The 21410-nt window shown below is 48.1% G+C and overlaps 1 protein-coding gene across 1 annotated transcript; it reads left to right on the forward strand.

The window, feature by feature from the left end:
• The first annotated feature begins 4299 nt into the window (after positions 1-4299).
• Positions 4300-16864, forward strand: manf (mesencephalic astrocyte-derived neurotrophic factor). The gene is made up of 4 exons (XM_078209348.1): positions 4300-4494; positions 12149-12276; positions 13091-13232; positions 15565-16864. The coding sequence occupies exons 1-4, from the start codon at positions 4404-4406 to the stop codon at positions 15747-15749; spliced, it is 546 nt and encodes a 181-aa protein (XP_078065474.1). The 5' UTR covers positions 4300-4403; the 3' UTR covers positions 15750-16864.
• Positions 16865-21410: the final 4546 nt, after the last annotated feature.

A 21410-nucleotide genomic window follows, 5' to 3' on the forward strand; every position in this document is an offset into this window, starting at 1 on the left:
TGGAGCTTATTAGAGAAAGCAAGGGATCTCCTTAGTGAAATTGCATGCTTCTGTCAATCAGAGCAGCTAGGGCTTATGAGAAAAAGTAAGGGGAACTCCCTGGTGAGAATAGTTCCTATCACTCAACGAATTTCAAAGAGGTCTGGTAACACCTGGGGCACCTGAAATCAACCAAGAGCAATCCCTACTGTAGATTGGAATGCTGCTGTGATTTTGAAGGCTTCCAGGGTGTTCAGTGGCATGGATTTTAATGTGACCAGGCCACTTCAAAGGTTTCACAGAACACAGACAATAAAAAAGATTTCTAACAGAAAGGTGCCTGTAATCACCAGCCAAAGAATGATTTTCACATCTTCCAGGACAACAAGGATAAATGCAGCCACAAGAGCCCCATCCTGAGGGAGAGCCCTTAGGTCAACCCCTTCCACCCAGCTTGACCCCCCTCCCAAATCTCAGGTGTTTTCAGGGTCCACCCCTCTGCAGCCTGGCAGCAGTACAGGAGCCCTTGGGCACAGTTAGAGGTTGCATTTACCTCCTTGCTCCCCTTGGAGTCCATGGTGCCTGGTCTCCGATTGTCAGGACCAAGACTGATTGGCACTTGTGAGACTTTCAGCGGCGCGGGGCAGGAGCATCACAGGAGGTAATTGGTTCAGGTTTCCAGCCTGCTAATTGTATTCAGATGCATTTAAATTAGTTATGATCAGGTTCTCACCCACTCTGGACAAGAATCTGATCTGGCCAGCTGTAGTGGGCCGGGAGACTCGCAACGGATGTGACACCTGGTGAGAATCCTGATTTGGCCCTCAAGCCCAATTGAACTGGCCATCAGGAAATCCTAGCCAGAAAAAAAGTTAGAAAATTTCAGTTGTATGATACAAGAGGAAATCTGGCAGATTGAATAGAAAATTGGTTAACAAATCAAGAAACAACAGGATTGGTCCCACTGCAGCATCAATTCATTCCTCCTTCTCGGCAGTGTGCTCCCACTTGTGCTAGCAATTGCACTTGGCTCCCACTCCACATTTTTAATTAAGACCAATGGAGGGAACTGGTCTGAGCTCACAGAAGGATCAGTAGGCAAGCAGAAGACCCGCCCAGAAGGAAAATCCAGATCCAAGAGAAATTCCTTCATGTAGAAGGTTAACCATCTTACTTTGCCCCAACAAGTGGTTAAGACAGTGTCCATTGCACCTCCTATAGCAAGGGACAAAGCTATGGAGAGATGGAAATAGAATTTGTTTCAAATTACTGTAGCATTGGGCCATCAGAGACATGAAGGCCAAATGCCTGTTTGTGCCATAAACCTAGTTTTTTTTCCCCCATGCACCCCTCTTCCTACTAGTGACCTTCTGGATTTCCCTTAGGTGGATTAGTCATGGTAAATGTGCAGGATCATGGGATAGGGCTGATGATGAGCCTAGATGAGATGCTCTTTCAGTAGGGTCGGTGCAGACTTGATAGGCCGAATGGCCTCCTTCTGCATTTTAGGGATTCTATGGTACCGTCAGTATTTTATCTCCATATTAACACTATTGGATTGGCTGATGAGAGAGTGACCTGGATTCAAACCACAGCAACTTGGCACAGTTGGCCCTCTGGGTGAAAAGTTCTGGCAGCAAGTTCCACCCCAAGACTTGAGCATTAACATAGAATCCTTATAGTATAGAGGGAGGCTATTTGGCCCATCAGGTCTGCACCGACCACATCCCACCCAGACCCTATTCCCATAACCCCACACATTTACTCTGCTAATCTGACTGACACTAGGGTCAATTTAGCATGGCAAATCATCCTAACCCACATCTTTGAACTGTGGGAGGAAACCGGAGCACCCGGAGGAAACCCACGGGGAGAAAGTACAAACTCCAGACAGACAGTCACCCGAGGCTGGAATTGAACCCGGGTCTCTGGCACTGTTAGGCAGCAGCACTGTGCCACCGTGCTGCCCATTAGACTGAAACTCCAGTGTAGTACAGCATTATTCTTCCAATCAGGTGGTAAATTAAAGGCTAATTTGCCTCTTCAGATGGATGTAAAAGAGCCCATGACATTTTTGAACAGCAGGGAGTTTGCCCAATATCTTTGCTGTGTGGATAAAGTCACCAACTCTGGTTAGATGTATTCCTGAAGGTTTCATCACATAAACTCCCACCCCTGAACCCACACTACAGCCATCGGTCCATCCTCTGACCACATTACCTTCCCACACCAACGGAAAGTGAACAGAATCTTTGATGCCTGATATATTCAACTTGTCTGTTAAACAACCTTCTTCCTTCACCGCCAATATTTTTAGAGTTTTTCCGGGTATCCTGGACAATGATCTTCTGATGAAGGGTCAACAACCTGAAATATTAGCTCTATTTCTCTCTCCACAGATGCCACCTGGCCTGCTGAGTATTCACAGTAAGAAGTCTCACAACACCAGGTTAAAGTCCAACAGGTTTATTTGGTAGCAAAAGCCACTAGCTTTCGGAGCGCTGCTCCTTCGTCAGATGAGTGGGAGTTCTATTCACAAACAGGGCACATAAAGACACAAACTCAATTTACAAAATAATGATTGGAATGCGAGTCTTTACAGGTAATCAAGTTTTAAAGGTACAGACAATGTGAGCGGAGAGAGCATTAAGCACAGGTTAAAGAGATGTGTATTGTCTCCAGACAGGACAGTTAGTGAGATTTTGCAAGCCCAGGCAAGTCGTGGGGGTTACAGATAGTGTGACATGAACCCACGATCCCGGTTGAGGCCATCCTCATATGTGGGGAATTTGGCTATCAGTCTCTGCTCAGCGACTCTGCGCTGTCGTGTGTTGTGAAGGCCGCCTTGGAGAACGCTTACCCGAAGATCAGAGGTCGAATACCCGTGACCGCTGAAGTGTTCCCCAACAGGAAGAGAACACTCTTGCCTGGTGATTGTCAAGCGGTGTTCATTCATCCATTGTCGTAGCGTCTGCATGGTCTCCCCAATGTACTATGCCTCAGGACATCTTGTCCTGCAGCGTATCAGGTATGATGTGGAGATGCCGGTGTTGGACTGGGGTAAACACAGTAAGAAGTCTACAGACTTCTTACTGCGTATCAGGTAGACAACGTTGGCCGAGTTGCAAGAGTATGTACCGTGTACCTGGTGGATGGTGTTCTCACGTGAGATGATGGCAACCGTGTCGATGATCCGGCACGTCTTGCAGAGGTTGCTGTGGCAGGGTTGTGTGGTGTCGTGATCACTGTTCTCCTGAAGGCTGGGTTCTCCAGGCGTATCGACACCTGTTGAGTATTTCCAGAATATTCTGCTTTCCTTTCAGATTTCTAGTACCCTCAACAATTCTGCTTTTCAATTAATGATCTGGAGACTCCAGACCAATTCTGGAAGGTAGGTATGTTCCTTGTGGAAAACTGTTGGTTATGCTTGGTTACTTGTTAAGCCGCGCTGACACCTTGCAAGGTGCTATGGAAATGTCGGTTGCATTTTGCACGTTGTGTCGTTTTTTTCCCCCTGAAACTATGTCAACAACGCAAGATAAGTTTGAATGGGCAAATTTAAAAGTATCGGAATATGGTGGATAAATGTGAGTGGGAGTATTATTGCCCTGGACATTAAACATCCTCACGGCCAGGTTAGATACAATGCCCTGTTCCGAGACTCTTATTTTTGATATATACCTTCACAAAATGGCGGCCGTTCCCTCTGACCCGCGTCTGACCCAGACTTCAGCCCCGCCCCACTGCGGCTGCACGCCTACCCCGTCCCGACTCACCCTGGCCCCGCCCCCGCAAGCCCTGGCCCCGCCCCCGCAAGCCCTGGCCCCGCCCCCGCAAGCCCTGGCCCCGTCCCTCCCGACGGCTGCCCATCTGCCCTGGCTCGTCCTGCCCATTTTCACTCTCGCTCCGCCCAGGCCCCGCCCCTCGCTTGCCCTTCAACTACGTAACCGCTTATTTCCCCGCCTCTTTCTGGTCTGGCCCCTCACGTTTCTGACTTCACTCGTGCCCACCTTCGCAGCGTCCGTTCCGCTCCCCATCCTCCCGGCCTCCAGATACCTGACCCCGCCCACCATCGGCGATAGGTCAGGCCCCACCTCGTAATTCGTTTCCAGGAAGTGACGCTGCCTTTAGGGGTCTTGGTGGATGATGACGATTGGTTTGTTTCACTAGGCCAATCGCGAGGCGCCAACTGGCCGCTGGGAGACTTCGCCGGGCGTAACCGAACCTGATAGTGGGCAGCGTGATGACGTCTGCTGAGTGACAGCCATGGTAACCATTGAGCGTGATGAGTGTGTGGGGCGGGATCGTAGCAGCACAGAACGTGGCCCAATCGGAGTGGCTTACACTGGTTTGGTTGCGCGGCGCGGTGTGTTGCCGGTAGATACCGGGGACGGCTTGGTGTAGTTGGGCATTCGGAGTTGAAGATGGGCGGAATGTTTCTGGTCAGTGGTGTGGCAGCAGCTTTCGTCTTTTTGGTGGCGCCGTCTGAGACACTGAAAGAGGGAGAGTGTGAAGGTAGGAATAATCGGGGAGTGGAAGGTAATGGAGAGTAAAGGGTGAGGGGTAAATGGGGGGAGGGAGGAGGGGGAGGGGTAATTGGGGGGGAGGGAGGGGAGGGGGGTTAATTGGGGGGGGAGGGAGGGGAGGGGTAATTGGGGGGAGGGAGGGGAGGGGTAATTGGGGGGAGGGAGGGGAGGGGGTAATTGGGGGGAGGGAGGGGAGGGGTAATTGGGGGGAGGGAGGGGAGGGGTAATTGGGGGGAGGGAGGGGAGGGGTAATTGGGGGGAGGGAGGGGAGGGGTTAATTGGGGGGAGGGAGGGGAGGGGTAATTGGGGGGAGGGAGGGAGGGGTAATTGGGGGGAGGGAGGGGAGGGGTAATTGGGGGGAGGGAGGGGAGGGGTAATTGGGGGGAGGGAGGGGAGGGGTAATTGGGGGGAGGGAGGGGAGGGGTAATTGGGGGGAGGGAGGGGAGGGGTAATTGGGGGGAGGGAGGGGAGGGGTAATTGGGGGGAGGGGTAATTGGGGGGAGGGGAGGGGAGGGGTAATTGGGGGGAGGGAGGGGAGGGGTAATTGGGGGGAGGGAGGGGAGGGGGAGGGAGGGAGGGGAGGGGTAATGGAGAGGAGGGGAGGGGTAATGGGGGGAAGGGAGGGGTAATGGAGGGGAGGGGGGAGGGGTAATGGGGGAAGGGAGGGTTAATGGAGAGGAGGGGGGAGGGGCAATGGGGGGAAGGGAGGGGTAATGGGAGAGGAGGGGGGAGGGGTAATGGAGAGGAGGGGGGTGGGCAATGGAGGGAAGGGAGGGCTAATGGGGGGACGGGAGGGGTAATGGGGGGACGGGAGGGGTAATGGAGAGGAGGGGGGAGGGGTAATGGAGAGGAGGGGGGAGGGGTAATGGGGGGAAGGGAGGGGTAATGGAGAGGAGGGGGATGGGGAAATGGGGGGAAGGGAGGGGTAATGGAGAGGAGGGGGAGGGGAAATGGGGGGAAGGGAGGGGTAATGGAGAGGAGGGGGAGGGGAAATGGGGGGAAGGGCGGGGTAATGGAGAGGAGGGGGATGGGGAAATGGGGGGAAGGGAGGGGTAATGGAGAGGAGGGGGGAGGGGAAATGGGGGAAGGGAGGGGTAATGGAGAGGAGGGGGAGGGGTAATGGGGGAAGGGAGGGGAGGGGTAATGGAGAGGAGGGGGGAGGGGTGTGATGGGAGGAGGGGGAGGGGTAATGGGGGAAGGGAGGGGAGGTGTGATGGGGGGAGGGAGGTGTGATGGGGGGAGGGGTGATGGGGGGGAGGGAGGGGAGGTGTAATGGGGGGAGGGAGGGGTGATGGGGGGAGGGAGGGGAGCCGGTGATGAGGGAGGGGTAAAGGGAGGGAGGGGAGGGGGGGTAATGGGGGGAGGGGAGGGGAGGGGTAATGGGGGAGGGAGGGGGGGGGTATGGGGGGGAGGGAGGGGAGGGGTAATGGGGGGAGGGTGGGGAGGGGAGGGGTAATGGGGGGGAGGGTGGGGAGGGGGGAGGGGGGAGGGGGGGAGGGGTAATGGGGGGGGGGAGGGGAGGGGTAATGGGGGGGAGGGAGGGGAGGGGTAATGGGGGGGGAGGGAGGGGAGGGGTAATGGGGGGGAGGGAGGGGAGGGGTAATGGGGGGGAGGGGAGGGGTAATGGGGGGAGGGGAGGGGTAATGGGGGGAGGGGGAGGGGTAATGGGGGGGAGGGGAGGGGGTAATGGGGGGGAGGGGAGGGGTAATGGGGGGGAGGGGAGGGGTAATGGGGGGAGGGGAGGGGTAATGGGGGGAGGGGAGGGGTAATGGGGGGGAGGGGAGGGGTAATGGGGGGGAGGGGGAGGGGTGGGGGGGGAGGGGGGGTAATGGGGGGAGGGGGAGGGGTAATGGGGGGAGGGGAGGGGTAATGGGGGGAGGGGAGGGGTAATGGGGGGAGGGAGGGGTATGGGGGGAGGGAGGGGGTAATGGGGGGGGGGGGAGGGGTAATGGGGGTGGAGGGGAGGGGAGGGGTAATGGGGGTGGAGGGAGGGGAGGGTGGGGGGGGAGGGTAATGGGGGGAGGGAGGGGGAGGGGTAATTGGGGCGGAGGGAGGGGAGGGGTAATGGGGGGGGGAGGGAGGGGAGGGGTAATGGGGGGGGAGGGAGGGGAGGGGTAATGGGGGGGGAGGGAGGGGAGGGGTAAATGGGGGGGGAGGGAGGGGAGGGGTAATGGGGGGGAGGGAGGGGAGGGGTAATGGGGGGGAGGGAGGGGAGGGGTAATGGGGGGGGGGAGGGAGGGGGGGGTAATGGGGGGAGGGAGGGGAGTGGTAATGGGGGGCGGGGAGGGGAGTGGTAATGGGGGGAGGGAGGGGAGGGGTAATGGGGGGAGGGAGGGGGGTAATGGGGGGGAGGAAGGGGGGTAGTGGGGGGGAGGAAGGGGAGGGGTAATGGGGGGAGGAAGGGGAGGGTAATGGGGGAAGGGAGGGGTAATGGGGGGGAGGGGAATTGGGGGGTAATTGGGGGAGGGTGGTGTAATGGGGGGAGGGTGGTGTAATGGGGGGAGGGGGAGTGGTAATGGGAGAGGGAGGTGGGGGGGAGGGAATTGGGGGGTAATTGGGGGGAGGGTGGTGTAATGGGGGAGGGGGAGTGGTAATGGGAGAGGGAGGTGAGGGGGGGAGGGTTAATGGGGGGAGGGGGGGAGGGGTAATGGGGGGGGAGGGGGGGGAGGGGTAATGGGGGGGAGGGGAGGGAGGGTAAATGGGGGGGGAGGGTGGGGGTAATGGGGGGGGAGGGGAGGGAGGGGTAATGGGGGGGGAGGGGGAGGGAGGGGTAATGGGGGGGGGAGGGGAGGGAGGGGTAATGGGGGGGGAGGGGAGGGAGGGGGTAATGGGGGGGGGAGGGGAGGGAGGGGTAATGGGGGTGAGGGGAGGGAGGGGTAATGGGGGGGTGGGGAGGGAGGGGTAATGGGGGGTGGGGAGGGAGGGGTAATGGGGGGTGGGAGGGAGGGGTAATGGGGGGGTGGGGAGGGAGGGGTAATGGGGGGAGGGAGGGTAATGGGGGAGGGAGGGGTAATGGGGGAGGGAGGGGTAATGGGGGGGAGGGGAGGAAGGGGTAATGGGGGGAGGGGAGGGAGGGGTAATGGATGGGGACGGAGACGAGGGAGGGGAGGGGTAATGGATGGGGACGGGGGCGACGGAGGGGAGGGGTAATGGATGGGGACGGGGGCGATGGAGGGGAGGGTTAATGGGGAAGGTAATGGACGGGCGGAAGGTTAATGGGGAAGGTAATGGACGGGGGGAGGGGTAATGTGAGAGGGACAAGTGGTTGCACACTAACCTTTTATGTGGCACTTTATCAAAAGATTTTTAAATAGTGGGGTTACATTTGATACACTCCAATCTGCTGAGACTGTTCCATAATCTACAGAATTTTGGAAGATGACAACCAATGTATCCACTGTGAGGACAGGATGAAAGTAGTTGTTTAATTGGAGCAGTTCAAGAAGGCAGCTTGTCACCATCTTCTCAAGGCAGCTAGGGATGGGCAGTGAATGCTGGCCTACCCAGTGACAACCATATCCTGTAAACTAACGTTTTAAAAATATATAAGTTATCCTGTTTCATACTGTAAGGAACCTAGATTTGTCTGCATTAATCTTTTTCTTTTCACGTACACATATTAAAATCATCCACGATTACTGTAGCACTTATTTAATGCCATCCCCTATTTGACCACTCCTGTTTGAACTGCCACTAATGTTTTCCATCCCCTGTATAGGAAAGGCCGTAACTGATATTTAAATCTAATGACATGTGCCAATATTTTCATTGCGCATACTGGCTATCTCTTATGCAATTGTGTTGTCTGCAAATTTATGATGCATGTACAGTAAAGCTGGCAGACATCTGACTTCTGTTTGGTCTAAAACTGGAGTGTAACAATGATGGGATTTCCCCTTTTCCATCACAATTCGCTAAAACACTGAATCGTACTCAACAGGGAAGGTCCCTGGTTTAATCTCTGGGTGAGCTCACCCAAGCAGAAGACTGAAAGGGTTTGACCTCCAGTCTGGAGAGTAAACATAAGTTCTGGTCACGACCCTGTAACCCCACTGTAAAATAAGCTTTGGATAGGACAACAACATGGTCAAACTCTGCTGCATTCCACAGGCACCATACATCTTGTATATAGTGAGCTTTAGTGGTTAATAACGACTCCGGTGAAGCATTGCCTCATGGGAGTCATTTGAGCCGATAATCTTCAGTGGCAGCACTTTCTTCACCTGAGTCATGAGTTTGAGCGACATTCCAGATCCTTGGGAAGTGCAGTAGGCTGAAACTCCATTGAGGTACTGAAGGAGTGCTGCACTGTCAGGTGCCATCTTTTATAATGAGATGTTAAATCACAGCCTTGTTTTGAAGAGCGGGGCAATTTTCCTGTGGCGTTGATCAATACTTCCTCAACCAACATCACTAATACAGATAGAGACATAGAAAACTTGTGGCACAGGAACAGACCATTTGGTCCATCATGTCTGTGCTGCTCAAGCAAGAGCAATCAATCTAATCCCACTTTCCAGCTCTTCATCCATGCGATAGGAACAGGAGGTGGCCATTTAGCCCTGCGAGTGTGTTAAACCATTTACTTTGCCTTAATGCCTCTAGTTAACATTTGAACTGCAGTTGACAGATTTTTGTTAACGATTACTCTAATATTCCTGTAACTTATTGCACTTCCAAGTACTTTTTTAAAGTGGTGGAATGTTTCTGCATCTACCTCTTTTTTTCGGACAGGGAGTTCCAGGCCCTTGCCACCCTTTGGGTCACCCATTCCCTCTCTGTCTACACACACAAGTGCAGGGTGAACATCTCCTGAAATGCCCTTGCCAAGAATCTTCCAGCCCTACAGGTGCACTACAATGAAGTCAACTGCTGCTCCAGCTCCTTCTGCACATGGTAGTTGTCCAGAGCACATGTTGGAGTTCCCATGTGGCACAGCATGTGCATTCAGTGAGATTATCTGGTCATTTATTTACATTTTGTGCATAAATGGGTTGCCGATTGTCTTGCTATCCAATTTCAATTCAAAATACCTCATTGGGTTTGACGCATGTTCATCAGCTGTGAAAAGCACTACAGAAATGCAAGTATTTCCTTTAGCATGCTGAGCATTATCTCACAGTAATAAAACCTGTTAGGAGGCACCGGGTTTTGGATTGAACTTTTGAACTTTGTCCTTGTATCTTGGCCCATAGAACTGTATATTTTACAGTCAGTTTTACAGCATAGAGGCCCTTTGGCCCATCTCTGCTGGCCATCAAACACCGGTCTATTCTAACTCATTTTCCAGCACTTGGTCCTGTAGCTTTGTATTCACTGGCATTTCAGGTGCTCATCTAAACATTTATTGCGCGTTCTGAGGATTTCTGCCTCCACAACCCTTTAATGCAATGAGTACAGATTCCCACCACCCTCTGGGTAGAAGTGTTTTTCCTTAATTCCTCTCAATTTCCTGCTCATCTTAAATCTATGCCCCCTGGTTATTGACTGCTCAATTAATGAGAAAGATTGCTTCCTATCTATATCCCTCATAGTTTTGTACACCTCGATGAGGTACCTTCTCTGCCCAAGGAAACCATTCCCAACCTAGCCAGCCCCTCTTCATAGCTGAAATGCTTCAGCCCAGACAACATCCTGGTGAATCTCCTCTGCACCCTTTCCAGTGAAATCGCATCCTTTCTGTGGTGTGGTGATCTGAACTGCACACACTACTCTAGCTGTGGCCTAACCAGCATTTTATACAGCTCCATCTTAACCTCTCTGTGCTCTTATATTTTATGCCTCATACCTTCTTAACCATCTTGTTATCTAATTGGAGATCTTGAGCAGACACTCCACTTAATATAGCCGCTTCGGGACTATTTTCTTTTGGCTAATGGTTTCCAGTATTTGCAAATAGGCTGTAATTTGGAGACCTCCCTACAGTTGATGCTTCAAGATTGTGTTTGAGTTGAGTGAAGTAACCCTGTGCTGTCACTGGATTCTACACAGTAAGAAGTCTCACAACACCAGGTTAAAGTCCAACAGGTTTATTTGGCACTAGCTTTTGGAGTCTCAGGCTCCTTCATCAGGTGCGTGAGGACTTGTGTTCACAAACAGGTCATATATAGACACACACTCAATTTACAAGATAATGGTTGGAATGTTGAAACTCTTTACAGGTAATCAAGTCTTAAAGGTACAGACAATGTGAGTGGAGAGAGGGCCAAGTTCAGGTTAAAGAGGTGCGTATTGTCTCCAGCCAGGACAGTTAGTGAGATTTTGCAAGCCCAGGCAAGTCGTGGGGGTTACAGATAGTGTGACATGAACCCAAGATCCTGGTTGAGACCGTCCTCATGTGTGCGGAACTTGGCTATCAGTTTCTGCTCAGCGATTCTGCGTTGTCGTCGTGAAGGCTGTCTTGGAGAACGCTTACCTGAAGATCAGAGGCTGAATGCCCGTGACTGCTGAAGTGTTCCCCGACTGGAAGGGAACACTCCTGCCTGGTGATTGTCGAGCGGTGTTCATTCATTCCTTGTCGTAGCGTCTGCATGGTCTTCCCAATGTCTTGGGACATCCTTCTGGCCAGGACTGGGAATTGGAAGGTTGTCCATCCTTTTTATGCAACAGTAGACACAGATCATGGAGCAGAAAGTCAGATTCTTAGCAGGTTCAAATGTTTTTGAAGTGGGACAGTGTGGAGAGATGCAGTTGGAGAATTCCATGCTGGTGTGAAGATTAAACTGCGGCATAAACCATTGAGTAGAAAAATGTGGGTGTGCAGTAGATCAGAGTTAGAAAAGCAAAGGTCTTTCAAAGAGCTGAATGGCCTCTTTGCTGTTTGAGTTTTTCATAGGGGTTGGAGAGGATTTCACTGGATTTCGAGATGAGAGGCTTGAATTTAATGCATTTTGGGGATTTTATGAAGTACTTGGAAATTGTAGTGCACCAGGATGATGGATGTGAGATTTGCACATGGCCCAGATTTGAAGTGAGCATTTGTGTGAAGCACTGCTGGAGTAGCCAAACGATTGAGTGTTGAGGTGATTGGACGTGGCACCGACTGATCATGGGGGTCAGAATCACCAGTTTGGGCACCGAAAAAGTTTATTTTGGGCAGGTAACCAGGGATGGGAATGGAGTTGGTATCCAGGTTGTGAAGTTTCAGGTGGGCTGAAATACAAAAGGGAAAAGGTGGCACTTGAATTGCATAAGTGCTATGTTCAGGCCCTATGTGCAATATTGTATTTAGCTGCGGGAACTGCATGTTAGAAAGGAGATGCATTGCAGATTGAGCAGAATGATACCTGTACTTAAAAGGGTCACATTGTGAGAACCTGGTTTGTATTCACTTGAGTTTAGAAGATTGAAACTTTTACTTATTTGAGGTGTTTTAAAAATGACACATTCGGGGAGATATGGAGAAGTTATTTTCTCTGGAAAATCAAGGACAATAGTGTGTGCCTCAAAATTAGAGCCAGGCTGTTCAACGTGAAATTGAGGAATCCTCTTTTCTCTCAAAGGGTAATAGAAACCTGGAATACTCCAGCAAAATGCTGGCAGTTAATTGCAGCATAATGGCCTCCTATTCCAATGGTGATTAAAAAGTTATTTTTGTTCTTAATGTTAAGCCAAACCTTAATGAAAGTTTTTTTTTCTTACAGTATGTTTGTCATTTCTTGGGCGGTTTTACAACTCTCTAACTGAGCAAGGTATAAGCTTCACTCCTGATAAAATAGAGGAACATTTAGCCCAAACATGCAAAGATGTCAAAGGCAAGGAAAACCGATTTGTAAGTGGCTAATAATTTACAATGTCATGTCTTGCATGTGCAATGCAGTTTGATGTGCTGAGGTAGTGATTGTGCTGGGTAACTTAAAGCACACATGTGAAGGATGATGCAATGTTGCCTTTCTGTTTTAAGTCCTGACCTATTTCCACAGTTCCCTAAAAAGCTGCTTTGGCATTGAAGCCCTTCTTCCCTGCTCCCCAATGCCCTGTCAACCCCTCCCCAAACCACCTACGTATACCTGTTGCAGGCAATGGAATGAATCAGGCAAACACAAAGTCTTAAAGCTCCTCTTTTCAACTTCTGTTCACTGGCAACAAAGAGGGCCAGTCAGGTATGTTGGTGTTAACAATAGGCCTCCGTATTGCAGATGAAGGTTTGAACCCACAGTGGTCTTGAATTTAGTTCCAGGAGCTGTTTAATGTGTCTCATAAATATTGGCAGATGGGAAATGTTTAATGTAACTCTAATATGGTGAGTAATTCATATTAGTTAATCAGTAATGACAGAATTGTATCTGATCGAAGACTTTTGAACTGATTGCATTTTGGGATCTGTTAAACATATCAGACTTGATTAAATCCAACGTGTTTTCTACTCTTATGGATTGTGCCGTGGGTTTATTTAGCAGCAGCTTATTTCTGAACAATCGATCAGTTAATTCAGTGTTGAACATGTGTCCATACCCAAAACACCTGCATACTTGAAGCTTGGTAATGAAGTGTGATGGTCAATGATTGAAGCAGCAATCGAAAGGGAGTGGGAGAACTGGGAGATATATAAATCCTCCTAATGCACCTTTTTTCTTTGTTTCCAGTGCTATTACATTGGCGCAACACGTGATGCAGCCACCAAGATAGTTAAAGAAGTCTCGAGACCCATGAGCAATCATGTGCCAGTTAATAAAATCTGTGAAAAACTGAAGAAGACCGACAGTCAGATCTGCGATCTGAAATATGGTAAGGGTCAGTGCAGGCGCAAAGCTGGTGTTCGAATGGTTAAATTAGGAAGATGGATTGCATAAAGTTAGTTGAGTGGTTTGTAGGATTAATTTAATCAAGGTATTTCAAATGATTGTAGGATTTGATAGGGTATAGAGTAACATCATTTCCTCAGAAAATCCAGAAGTGGGGTTAGGGTCACACAACCTTAAAATTTGAGCTGGGCTGTTCCGGGGTGCTATTCAGAAGCATTTCTTCAAACAAAAGGACATTGGAAAAATTCTACCTCAGTGGGCTGGAGTCAATCGAATATTTCAAGACTCAGTGATTTGTTCAGGATATCATGGAAACCCTACAGTGCAGAAGCAGGCCATCCAGCCCATCGAGTCTGTACCAACAACAATCCCACCCAGTAACTCCACATATTTACCCCGCTAATCCCCCTGACACTGGGACAATTTAGCATGGCCAATCCACCTAACCCGCACATCTTTGGACAGTAGGAGGAAACTGGAGCACCCGGAGGAAACCCACGCAGAACAAGCTCCACACATAGTGACCCAAGGCTAGAATTGAACCCAGGTCCCTAGCACTGAGGCAGCAATGCCACCCATAGGTGTATAACCTCATTCTAAATCTGCATCAACAAAGGACACCCCAAAAATTGTAATCCTCTCTCTTGACCAGCTAAGGTTCTTGCTTGAGGAGTCAGATGGTTGCAAGTTTGAGTCCCACTCCAGCAACTTGAGCAGAGACATTCAAACTGACACTTCAGGGTAGCACTGAAGAAGTGCTGCTTTGTAAGAGGAACTGTCTTTCAGCAGAGGTGGTGGATGTAGAAGTCCCAATGGCTCCATTTCAAAGATGTGGAGATGCCGGCTTTGGACTGGGGTGAACACAGTAAGAGTTTTAACAACACCAGGTTAAAGTCCAACAGGTTTATTTGGTAGCAATGGTGTTTGCTACCAAATAAACCTGTTGGACTTTAACCTGGTGTTGTTAAAACTCTTACTCCATTTCAAAGAGCAGTGAAGCTCTCACTGATGTTTGTGGGATCTTTCTATGCACCATCTAGTAACCACATTTCCTGCATAACAAAAGTGACCACACCACATCTAGGATTATGGAACAAGGATGGGTAGAAGAGGTTGAGGCACAGCTTTTTTTTAATTAATTGTACTTGTATTTGTTTTACAGCTGCTTTCTTTTCTTTCTAAAACTAAAAGGTAGCACTTTTAAGTTTTCCACAGACTACCACCCTCTCTTCAGCCTTTAAGTATTCATTTAAAAACTTATCACACCTTCTCTGAGTGACGTGTATAAATGTGTTTTTGACTGGTGTCATTGGAGTTGGGTCTGTATAGGTGCTGGCTCAGTGCAGTGAATCTATTTTGCTGGCTGGGATTTTGGCTTCACACCTCCAGATTTGCTCAGTAAGACATGCGACTTGAGTTTGTGGAGCTTGGGAAGATTCAGACCAAAGGTACACAGGAGCAGCTGAACCCTACTGCATTATTTACCTGTTTTAGGCTATAAATTATTGGGATGTTTCTTCTAATTTGGGGTTCACTAGCTTGCAATGGTTGTTGAGATTTGCTTCCGAGAGTTTGGCTCAATGGGAGTTCTTGCTCTTTTATACAGCGTCCAAGTCTCTGTGGGTGGATGAGTGAGCCCCATTTTCTCACTAATGATGTACAATTAGGGCTCAGTCTATGGAAATAGGGTGCTTCTCTAATCACAGTTACATTGTTGTTGGGGTCAAACTGAATCCTAAATACAGCATTTTAAGAATGAAGTATATTCATCAATGTAGTTTTGTTTAATGTGGAACTCAAAAGTCTTGATTTACCCCAACTTCTCTCATTTCCATCCTTGTGGGGTGGTCTTCATGATGGGTCTGAGTTTTCTGGGGAATGAATGTTAAGAGTAGGAGATGATGCAATCTCATTGCTATTTAAAACTACTATCTGCTGCGTTCTCTACATTACAACAGTGACTTCTCTTCAGAAGTTGTCAAAGTCACTATAGAAATGTTGATTCTTTCATTGGTTAATGAGTTGCTGCATCTTGCTAAATGCAGAGGTGATTTTGTTTAACCAATGGGACTTTGTGCAGTGGTACATCATACAGCATTAAGGGGAAATGTGTATTTGTATAAAGACATTGCAAACACCAGGTTTTAGCACATTGGCTCACTTTTTTGTGGAGACACCCAACCCAAAGGTCCAGCCCATGCAGGACTGATGTCCTCAAATGGCGAACTGTATAGTGGGAGGTTGTGTATTGGGAAAAGGGTTTGAGAATGGTGCTGCTGACCTTGTCTGTTTCTTTCTACTGTATGGAAACACAGATAAGCAGGTTGACCTGAGCACAGTTGATCTGAAGAAGCTGCGAGTCAAGGAGCTGAAGAAGATCCTGGAAGAGTGGGGCGAGTCATGTAAAGGCTGCGCAGAGAAATCGGACTTCATTCGCAAAATCACTGAGCTGATGCCCAAGTATGCCCCCCAAGCTGCCAAATCACGGAATGAACTCTAGTGAAGCCCCAAGTGTGCCCTGCCACCACCTCGTTACTGTACATTTCCATTGGTTTTTCACTTGCCTTTTTTGTATTTATTAATAAAAAGGGGACTTTAATGTCTTGAGATTTGCTATAAAATAAACTGATTTTTGGGACATGTTCCTTGTGGTGTTTGGGGGGGAGAAAGAGTTGGAGCATGGAAGTGCTTGTGAAATGTATACTGGCAGGTTCTCTGAGCAATGCTGTAGAATGTAGCCATTCAGCAGCTCCGAGGTTATAGCAACGTTTTGTTTTATTGTTAACCCACTTCAACATTGTGATTTATCTTAATGGCCTTTAGTTCAAATCAATTGCTGATTGACTGGATTAGTCTCCGTTCTTGCAGTAAGGACCCCATGTGAAATGGATTTAGGATAGTCTGAACTCGTCCCTATTGGGCATGAACTGTGAGCATAACTTTATTAGTTGGATATTTGGCACTCCAATTCAGGAAGCTCCTGTGGCAATAAGTTTCCATAACTGCTCAATTTGGAGAGCAATTTGGAGAAAAGAATTTGTTAAAAACCCTGGACTGAGATCTGCAAAAGTCAACAAGGATCTGTGTTCTTAATTTGTATTGCACAGCAATCACTGGTGGAAAATGTATGTTTGTCAGCACTGAACAAATGTGGGCTTCCAACTTATTTTGCTTAGGAGAAACTTTGTAGAGTGTGATCAAAGTGTAAGCTCCTCTAAGCAACAGTGTGGGCCAGGCTGAAGAGCAAGAGACTGTACTGCAGGGAAAGAAGTGAAGGCACATTTCCAGGAAGTACTGGATGAGAATCTGGCTGGTGTGGGAAGTGAAATTTGCACTGGTGAATTCTTGAAACACATGGAATGAAAGTGGCAGAAGCTTTAGAGCTGGCCTGTAGATAGGGGGCTGGTGCTGACACTGGGTGTCATTGTCTTCCTTGCACAGCAATGGTGTGGGCACAAGACTCATGTCCCCTCCCACTTCCAGCCCCATAAAGGAAAAGCCAATTGTCCAGTTTGTCACTCAGCTGCCTGTACAGTGCAGATATCTATTAACCCACTATTTTTTGTTGTGTTTACAAAAATCTTTTCCTTGCTCATTAAACATTTTTTAAATAAATCGTACTATGAATTTTTTTTTGTCTTAAGCATTTTATAATGGCTTTTGTGATTACTGCAATGTGTGCCCCACCTCCCCAGAATATTCCAGCCTCCCAACTTTTTAGACCTCAGGCTCAGTGCTAACTGCTGTGAAGCAATTTTAAGAGTAATCTTATGTAAAACTGTTCCAAAGCACTAACCAACTTCATCAGAGAATTACTCCAGTGTTACAGAAACTGACACAGGTTCGTGCCTAATAGATTGGCCACATATAACTGCATCATTTTACTGACCATAACACTTCACATTCTAAATTATGGCCCACTGGACTCAACCCAGTCCCTTTGTCTTCAGCTGCCTACATCCAAATCTGGCATTACCATCACAACCCTGCTTCTATTACCACCACCTACCCCGTCTTCCCTGAAACTCACCTCTGACCAAGCTTTTTATCACCCCTCCTCATCACTCTTGGCTGAGCAGATATTTTCTATACATCTCTTGTTCATGTGCCTCAGGATATTTTACTAGGTTCTATACAAATGCAAGTTTTCCTGCATGATGCTGTCTAAGCTCTTGGGGCAGAACTCCATTCTGAAAATAAATGGGTGCAGAGAAATGCAAAAAAAACTTTTAGTTTCTTCAATCTACTGGGACACACATTTGTTGAGATGTGGATTGGAGCCCTAATAAACACAGTGAGGAGGAGGTTCTGTAGAGAGGTTGAATGGTTCCATGGGTCTGGAGGATACAGAACATTAAATCAGAGTTAGTCAGGTGATAAGAGGAACAGGGAGTGGCATCTTGGAGAGTTTCAGCTTCAATTGAATCCAATTAATAGTACAGAGTCAACATTAGACGTTGTTCCTGTGATATGTTGGTCTGTATGCTGCCATGTCACCATTCAGGAGAGGGTAAAGACCAATAGTTTCACAATCACCCACTGATGCTGTGTAACATTCTGTAATGGGGGTTTAAAGAGAGTCACATTAGTTCAGTGCATTTTGATATATTTGTGTGGGGGGGGAATGCTCCATATTATTAGTCAATAAATGAGTTTAGATCGAGGCTCCTGACAATTTAACATGATGTAACCACTGAAGATCTGAAGCATTGGAGGAACCAGCAAAGTCACATGCTTTAATTTGCAGGTTGGGCCAAACAAAGTTGCATAACTTGACTACAGTTAAGAAAGAGTTTACAACTTTCACAACATCTCAAAGCACTTCACAACCAATTAATTGTTTTTTTTAAATGTCGCCACTATAGGAAACACAGCAGCCAATTTGTGTACAGCAAGTTGATAATGAGCAGATAATCTGTTTTGATGATTAGGTCTTCTATGTTCAAATAAGCAAGATGATTTCCCTTGGAGCTTAGCATCATCCAGACATCAGGGTTGGGCCTCTACCTGCAGCTGCGATTTGTATAACAAGCAAAATATTGCCGAGCAAAAATCTGCTCTGGGATGCCAAGCCTATATTACGCACTCAAGTCTCTGGAGTGCAGTTTGAACCCTACAATTTTATGATTGAACAAGCAAGAGTACCACCAACTGAGCCAGAGCTAAAATGAAATTACACATGGACACTTTTATCTTGATTGACTGCTGTTGGTGTCACTCATTCAGAACCATCGGATTTGGTCAGTAAAAGTGCATTTCCTGTAGATGTGTGCATGCCAGGATATTCCGTCTCAATCCGGCTCTTAACTTTCAAACCAGCAATAACAAACCATCGTGTAAGCTGTGCACAGGAGTCCACCGTTGGGAATCTTCTCTCTCAGGACTCAATACTACAGGTGTCTAATATAGAACAGTTTGTTCTCCTGGCTGGGGTGAATCCCAGTGTGTAACTGATCAAGAATGGTTCAATCTCCAGAACGTATGTGTGTTCTTTGTGAAGATCAAAAGTTTATTTATCAGTCACAAGTAAGGCTTACATTAACACTGCAGTGAAGTTACTGTGAAATTCCCCTAGTCACCACAGTCCGGCGCCTGTTCGGGTCAATGCACCTAACCAGCACATCTTTGGACTGTGGGAGGAAACCGGAGCACCCGGAGGAAACCCCACAGACACGGGGAGAATGTGCAAACTCCACACAGACAGTGACCCAAGCCGGGAATCGAACCCGGGTCCCTGGCGCTGTGAAGCAGCAGTGCTAACCACTCTGCCGCCCCCGTGTCACTACCGTGCTGTGAAACAATAAAAGAAACAATGATCCACTTTGAATATGCCAGTCGCACCATAGCCCAGGTGCAACGCCCCACCCCATCAATATTACTATAGCCCACACCCTACTCTCACAGCCCAGGATTACCTCCTTCCTCCATCAACAATATTACAGCACAGACCCTATCACCGCAGCCCAGGACCACCCCCTTCCCCCATCAATAATATTACAGCTGTAAGGGTTACTTGCTGTGTGGGTTACCTGCTGTGTGGTATTCCCACTATGTGAGTTACCTGCTGTGTGATATACCCACTGTGTGGTATACCTGCTGTGTGGTATACCCGCTGTGTAGTATACTTGCTGTGTGGGTTACCTGCTGCGTGGTATATCCGCTATGTGAGTTATCTGATGTGTGACACACCCACTGTGTGGTATACCTGCTGTGTCAGTTGCCTGTGTGGGTTACTCGCTGTATGATATACCCACTGTATGAGTTACCTGCAATGTGGGTTACCCACTGTGTGGGTATTCTCTGTGTGGTATACCTATTGTGTGGGTTATCCACTGTGTGGGTTACTCGCTGTGTGGTATACTCACTGTGTGGGTTGCCTGCTGTGTGGTTACTCGCTGTGTTGTATACTCGCTATGTGGGTTATCTGCTGTGTGGTTTACTTGCTGTGTGGGTTGCTCGCTGTGTGGGTTGCCCGCTGTGTGAGTTGCCCGCTGTGTGATATACTCGCTGTGTGGGTAATTACTGTGTGGGTTACTCGCTGCGTGGTATACTCGCTGAGTGGGTTATTTGCTGTGTGGTATACTCACTGTGTGGGTTACCCACTGTGTGATATACTCACTGTGTGGGTCACCCATGTGTGGTATACTCGCGGTGTGGTATACTCACGGTGTGGTATACTTGCTGTGTGGTATGCTCCAATTAATAAATTGTTTATTCATTGGACTTGGACTTCTGGGTATCAACATTGTGTCATGAAACTCTGCCTATATCATTGCCCGACCGCTTGCAATGTTACAAGTGATGGAGAATGTGGGCATAAGCTGAGGGTTGATAAGAGACCTAAAAGAGACATGGACACCCTTATTCAGCTGCTCACCAATGCTAACTCAAGACGGGACAATCTGGGTGCTCCAAGAAGCAACTCAGACACAACCCAACATCAACCAATTGTTGAAAGAGCAAAGACAGGATCAAGGGCAGCTGCAGCAGAACTTCAGAAACTCAATGCCATGCTCTCCAAGTCCTCTCCACAAACTCTATCTGGAATGATTGAGGGTCACATTATGGATGTTGTTATCTATTTGGAGATCTTGTGTTGTTGCAACTATAACTTTAAATGTCTAGTTATGTGTATAGTTTGTGAAATTATTGGCTGCTTTGTGGGCTTTTGCCTAGTCTCGATCAGGTCTTTGGAGAGCCAACAGCATATCAATAAACCTGGGTTGTTTTTACCCACCCCCACGTGATATCACTTTATGTTTTTTTTCCAACAAATGTAGTATATAACAGAATAAAAAGAATACTGGTGATGAGGAGCAAATAAAATTATTTTTGAGTAAAATGAAGGAAAAGAAAATCAGAGCTGCATTTACCAACTGGAAACCTCGATACTTTCGACATTGGGGCAGAATCAACAGCAGGTCAGCGATTGCATCTGACATCGGACCATTATGGTTGTTGAGCAGAAAAGAGAAAGGTCCATACCGAAAATTAAAAACTGACATCCCGAAGTGGTCAGGCTACAGAATTTGCAACAGGTGCAGTTAGATGAGGCACAGAGGTAGTGCGAAACGGAGAGAGGGGGTTTTGTGCATTGCATTAAATTTCAAAAAAGCTGTTACAGGAGGACAGAAGTTCAGCAAAATTAACCTTTCGCAGGTCTACCTGCAAATTAATGTTGCAGCTGAATCTCAACACCTGCTCATCATCATAACACATAACACACTAGAAGAGATTGCTTTTTTGGAAAACTTCAGCACCTACTTTACCATCGTAAACAGTAATTTTGACTTTGGAGCAATCAACAGAAACCGTGATTGCTGGAGAATCCCTTGCTGCTACTAGTCTTCCTTCTGCAAAAGAAACTCTTTACACCATCCAGGGTACAGACATCCTCTGAAGGTACAGACATACCTCCAAAGTCAAGAATAACTAAATTCCTGAAATGCACAAGCAGCCAATGTGGAATAGGTGCCCACCTGATTGTCTTTCCTATTAATTGTATTATTCTCTGCCCTTGTACATATGTTTTGATGACTATGTAAAATACTATGATTATTTGTTGCTTTGTGACCTTAGAAGTCATCCCAGTACCTAAGAAAAACCAAGCAGCGTGCCTTAATGACTATCGGCCGGTGGCTCTGACATCCATCATTATGAA

Source organism: Mustelus asterias, chromosome 3, assembly GCF_964213995.1.
Source record: "Mustelus asterias chromosome 3, sMusAst1.hap1.1, whole genome shotgun sequence".
Classification (NCBI taxonomy): domain Eukaryota; kingdom Metazoa; phylum Chordata; class Chondrichthyes; order Carcharhiniformes; family Triakidae; genus Mustelus; species Mustelus asterias.